This window comes from Thermobia domestica, chromosome 3 (genome assembly GCF_964235325.1).
Source record: "Thermobia domestica chromosome 3, izTheDome1.hap1.1, whole genome shotgun sequence".
Lineage (NCBI taxonomy): Eukaryota > Metazoa > Arthropoda > Insecta > Zygentoma > Lepismatidae > Thermobia > Thermobia domestica.
In genome coordinates, this window is record NC_137456.1 from 70440328 (window position 1) to 70446327 (window position 6000).

The 6000-nt window shown below is 37.1% G+C and overlaps 1 protein-coding gene across 4 annotated transcripts in view; it reads right to left on the bottom strand.

The window, feature by feature from the left end:
• Window positions 1-4910, bottom strand: part of LOC145680489 (uncharacterized) — a 92878-nt gene extending 87968 nt beyond the window's left edge. For 2 of the 4 annotated variants that reach the window (XM_081751071.1, XM_081751072.1), the window contains exon 1: window positions 4556-4909. In XM_081751071.1, the coding sequence (XP_081607197.1) occupies window positions 4556-4699 (144 nt within the window). In that variant the 5' untranslated portion in view covers window positions 4700-4909. Of the gene's footprint in view, window positions 1-4555 lie in introns of all 4 variants that reach the window. The other 2 variants (XM_081751070.1, XM_081751069.1) reach the window with 2 other exon arrangements.
• Window positions 4911-6000: the final 1090 nt, after the last annotated feature.

Sequence of the window (6000 nt, forward strand, 5' to 3'; positions counted from 1 at the left end):
AGTTCCTTATCTGGTTATTTCTAAGAACGCTTTTCTTCTATGCGACCCATATTACTTACTTCCCTGTTCTGCGGACTGACATAACAGCAGAGAATAAATACCTGGGCAATGCAATAAGGACATTTGTCTTCCTCCCTATTTTTGCACGTCCTGAATTAAGACCAAGCAATGACGAGTGCTTATTGCTAGTAACAAATAAATTAATCGCAGTATTATTTATTATAAGACTTAGTACTGTAACTAGATAAAACAACTACTGTCATTTGATACATACCCATTATATACAATCCCCTCCCCCCGCCCGTGCAAAAATTGCTCTGGTTTTCTTCTCATTGGTGCAATCTCCTTGTAACTTTTACAGTATGAAGCAGTGAGGAACATACGTTTTCCTTTAACTTTGCACAAATGTGTCTACTTCTGTAAAGCAAAATGTAGTCTTTCTGAGATGAGCAACTAGTACTGAGAAAGTCTGTCATGAAAATGATAATTTTACTTAAAATGAGTGAAAACGAAACAGGACTGTGTAGGATAATGAATTTATTGTCAGAGGAATTTTGCATACTGCAGGAAACCAGATTTCGCGTTTACAAATGTGAAACCATTACAACGGGCAACATTTGGGTTAAAATAAATGAATGCTAATCCAAGACGACTGTGTAACATACCGATTTCCACTGGTGAAATAGTTCTTGTAGGATATAGGAAACCTTTATTTTGTAAGTACAGACTTAGGCCTACAAGTTTGAAACTATTACAGGTGCTGTAATCAATATGATTTTATGCGATATCAAGTGTTTATTGTGCTATCCTTGTTTATGCACATTCCCTCTGTCGCTGCCCCGCTTGCTCCCTGCGGACGCAGCTGCTGCTGCGCTCCCGTCCTGACTTATATCAATAGCATTAGTGCTTTTAGTGGCCACATAGCAATAGTTGTTTCTTGCAGTCTCGTTTTTATGGCATAGGCTACGTCCGGGCGCGTATTTGTAGCCATAAGAGGAAGTCTTCATAAAGCGAATCTGCACGCTTGAATGCAACTACTTTTTTTAAGACGCCAATTTCCTTTCCTAATTTCTAAAGAACCACAACTAAATTTCGTGATCAAATAATTCCATATAAAATAAGCACATAATTATTTTCAGGGCACATCAGATTAAACGCATATTACAAATCTGCACACAACCCATGCGCCTGAACAATAACAGTCTAGAACTTCCTAAGAAACCACTTAAAGCAATAAAGAGTGGAAGATTTTTCTTTTATTTGACACGCTGTTCTTAATTTGTACCCATCATATTACATATCTATCCACAATATAATACAGAATATCGATACTGCAAAATACATTACTGTAAATCATGTGATATATGTTAAACTATTATTGGGTAAACTGCGGTAAACAGCGGCCCCGAATTACAAACTTTACGGAGAAATGAACACGATCAGACGACATACCAGCATGATTAATAATAATAAAAAAAAAAAAAAAAAAATCATCAGGGTAAAGTGATTAATTAGGAAGAAAAATGAAGTGAGTTCGTGTATTCATGCAATATTAGGTAATAGATCATAATATAGCAGAGTCTCAAACCCACTGTCTTATTAATTTACATAGGACGTGTATGCTACAGTAATGAAGAGAAACACAAATGTAGAGCGGAAACTTATAAGAGGAGAGTTGCATCTTAACCAAGTGGTTTAAAACGGAGGGGAGGGGGAGAGAAATGGGTGAAATCATATTTTATAGGTGAATAAATGTGTAAAAGCAGAGAAGAAATATGTTACTTGATTTCACAGTAGGACTGGATAAGTAATTACAATATATCTGGCTCTTACCTTTTACAAGTATAATACAGTAGAAATACGAAATGGAAAATGTGTTCTTTAGCACGTAGTACTCTATAAGACATGATGTAGTGAAGTGTTATGTAAAGGCAATGTACATAGATGTTTTATGCCATACAAAGTACTTTTTCCACTGTCTTCGTTTATGCATGTACCTACCATCACTGACGCGCCTGCTCAATACGGACGCAACGGCTCGGAAACCCCTGCTGATTCGGTTAGAGACTTTCTAGTTCAACTGTGCCCTTGCTGGCACTGCTGTCGTTATGTGATTTCCCGTACCTCCCTCAAAAAAGTAGGGACAAGTTGCTGCGGACGAAATCTTCCAATTGTTGGACGCGGAAGCGTTGCCACAAGGAAATATTTCATAGACTTCGCTCTGCACTGTCTTGTTAGCCACTCTAAGTAACCTACGATCTTAATTTGTCAAAACGAAACGACTGAATGACAAATTAGCAACACAGGTGAGGTCATTCACTTCTTTTCTCGAAGCAAAGGAGGGATTCCTTAAACAGAGGGCGGGGCAGAAGTATAGTTCGCATAGTTTCCGAGCGTACAGGTGTAATAGACAGGCTCTAGATAGCAAGCATTCGTGCTCTTTAGTTGTCACGCACCACACTCGGTTTGCCCCGTACAAAAGTCTATTCTTATTTAATGCTGGTTGAAAACAATAAGGGGCTTGTTTAGGGGGGGAAGTAGGTTAAAAATAAATAAATAAAAAATAAATTACAGGAGAAATGACTTGACGTAAGGGAAATGTAATTGACTTGTATCTCATTTAAGAATGAAATAAAAGTACGAAATAAAAAATGAGAAATACGAAATGCTGTAGAGATTATATGTACTTACCGGAATAGGACATGAGGGAATACGAATATAATAATGCATGTAGTTCGATTTAACCTAATATTAACAGAAATTAGGGTTTCCTCGAGCAGACAGTTCTACCAAATAGAAAATTTATAGGTAAAATACGACGTGAAACATTTTTGTGAAAGAATGACAGCGTGAACATAACGTAATTACTGTCAGTGCAGAGCATATTAAAATTAATTTTGAGTAATCATGAAAATATTGTAGGTGCAACTGTGTTCTTCCACTACCCTCGTTTATTCGTACACCCTCCCTCGCCGACACGACTGCTCCCTACGGACGCAGCGAATCGCTGGCGCTCGAACCCCCTGCTGGGTTCCTGTCTGACTCAGATAACATTCGTACTTTTTAGTGGCCAACTAGCACAAGTTCATTGTGTTTTATGCACTGTAGTATTTATTACCTACGTCTACACTGTATTTATACTGAGTTCTGAAGTCAACCTGCAAGAAGCAATGGAACTCATCGTTCAGTGCATGCTCTACTAAAAGAAATAGTACAAAGCTCTAACCTAGCCTGAACATATAAGAAACGTGTCAAAATCTTGTAGAACCGTGTGATCGAGTAGTGCCGAAATTAACGAAATTGTACTGTAACATTTTTTCGAAAAAAACGCCGGCCATCTTCAACTAAACACTGGCCAGAATAAGGTGATAATTCATCGTTCTCGTTATTTCTGAATAGAGTCATTTGTAACACATCACACTGGAAGGTACTAATTTTTTCGAAGTAATACAATACAGACGAATACATATCTAGCGAAAATCTAGCATGAGAATAAGAAAGATGGCATTATATCACCGGACCACGCGAAAATCAAGAAAAAAAAAGGAACATTATTTAGTTCATCCCCCCAAAATACTAGATGTGACTCTGGTCCACTTGGTGTATACAACACCAACCAACCTGTGCTGGGTGGGCAACTAAAATCACGAATGCTATCTAGTCGAGTCAGTGCAGGAGTGTAGGAAAGGGGCTCAAGAGGTAGCAAGGGGGTCCGTAGGGAGCAGGCGAGTTAGTGGCGGTGGGTATAAGAATTAACGATAGTGAAAACATACTTTATATGACATAAAATGGACGGCTGGTATGTTGCACAGCTTTGAAGGAGATACTAAATGCCATCCAGGAAAGTACCAAAATGTACTAAATTAGGTTAGATTTGATTAGATGTTTCTCCTATTTTCGGTAGTTTCAAATCGTTTCCACAATGTTAGCCTGTTTATTAAATCATTCCTTTCACACAATTTCAACTACTGATATTCCTTCGATAAAATTTTCACGCGATATGACAATCTTGTCATTTACGCAATACTTCCATAATGCCTTTCCCATAAATAACAAGTGTACCTCTCCCCAAATAGGCCCTTCCGCCTCCATATACTGCTACTTACATCATGAAAAGTAACAAAAAGCATCCTTTTTTTTTAACAATTCCCCTCACCTTACTTTCACTCACTTTTCCTTTAAAAAATATACATAAATCCACAATTCATCCGGTACATTTTCTAAAATTGGTCCGGGGATACAGCAGTTAACCCAGAAAATATTGTGATTAACCGTTAACAATGAATGACGGAAATAAAAGAGGAGTAACCCTAGGTAAGGTATACTAAAATAAATAGTAATACTTTACAAACAGTTCATGTGCGTTTGATCCTAGGCTGCCTTCTGCGGAAGATTAGCCCTATGATCCTACCACAGTTCTTAAGACAGGCCCCAATTTGATTACACGCATTCCCGCCACGCAGATTTAATTATACGCAAACGATACCAGTCTAGATACTTCATAGACTTTCAAATTCTAATCACTTCTATGCTAGAAATCAGATTATCTACTTACAATAAGTGACAAACAATTCAGTATCTTTTGAAATATTTCTCGTTTCACTCCTTCTCCATGAAATATGCCAATTTTTGGCCCAGATTTGGTCAAACACAATCTACAAAGTCCGAGGTAGTCAGAGCTTGTTTTGGAGTTCCTCATTTTTAAGTAGTTTACTGAAGTGCAAGTATTTCATCAATCATGTTACAGTCGTACATTTAATGACTGAATCTTCACTTATCCACAGTATCTTCAAGCTAATACACAATATATATATATATATATATTTTTTTTAAAAAAAGGCAATGATTCCTATTCCATACACTCCACTTCCCGCAGAACACAACATCACTAATGCCAACCAAGTGTTGCCATGTCCCCAGCTCGAAAAGTCGCTACTGTGACGTCAAAATTCCAACATGTACCGCAAACCTTACTGAAATTCCGCTATTTTCCGCTTTATTATAAAATCAAACTTTAATGGTTCTGCAAAAAATCACAAATTAATAATAGGCCTAAAATTTCAAATGGAAAGCCCTGATTTAGCAATTCACTAACTTTTATGAATTAAAAAGAAGGATTTCAATCTTAATTCAATTGATATTATTGAAGTATAAGTCACGGTCAGTGGCGTATTTAGGGGGAGCTTTCGGGCTTAAGCCCCCCGAAATCTTACTTACTATAGTAAAGTATATGAAATATCTTACAGAATTTTCACATTTTCAGGCAAAGCCCCCCGAAACAAAATCGTAAATACACCACTGGTCACGATCAATGCTAATCATTCTTTTATTTTAATGGTCTTTATGAGCAAATTACAATTGTGTAACATCAGCTGTAATTGTAAATATGTTTTTCATTTAAAGATAATGATTAATGAGTCATACATTTCTCTTTCTATTTAAAAAATTTGCGATATCCAATACGGCAGAATCCAAAATGACTGTCATGATGACATCCCCAATAAACAGTTTTTATATCAATTCTCTCTTGTAACATTTGCTTTCCTTCCGTGCGTGCGTTTCGCATATAATGTCCCTATCTAGTTTTTACAAGTGTTATAGATATTCCTATGAATAGATTCTACTATCGCGTTGTTTTATTTAACTGTTAATATCAGAGATACCAGGATACTTAAGTAATAATAAAGTATAAGGGGTTTCATTCAGCTGCTCATCCCGCTGAGACTGTGGCGCCGCAACTGAAGGAAGTTGGGTACTACGAACTACTAAAAAGCAAGAACGAATCAAATCATTCAGAGCGCATGAGTCTGATAGAATTAGCCACTAGCAGACAATGCAGTTAGTTACAACTCTAGCCGGTAGTGTCGCAGAGTCATTTTTGTTGTGGGAACAATTTGGATTTCCATTAGGAGTAAAGGGAATGCTTCATCAGGTTAATTGCCAGGATATTGCAGGCCGTTAGAGTGATAATGATGAAGATGATGATAGTGATGTGTTGTC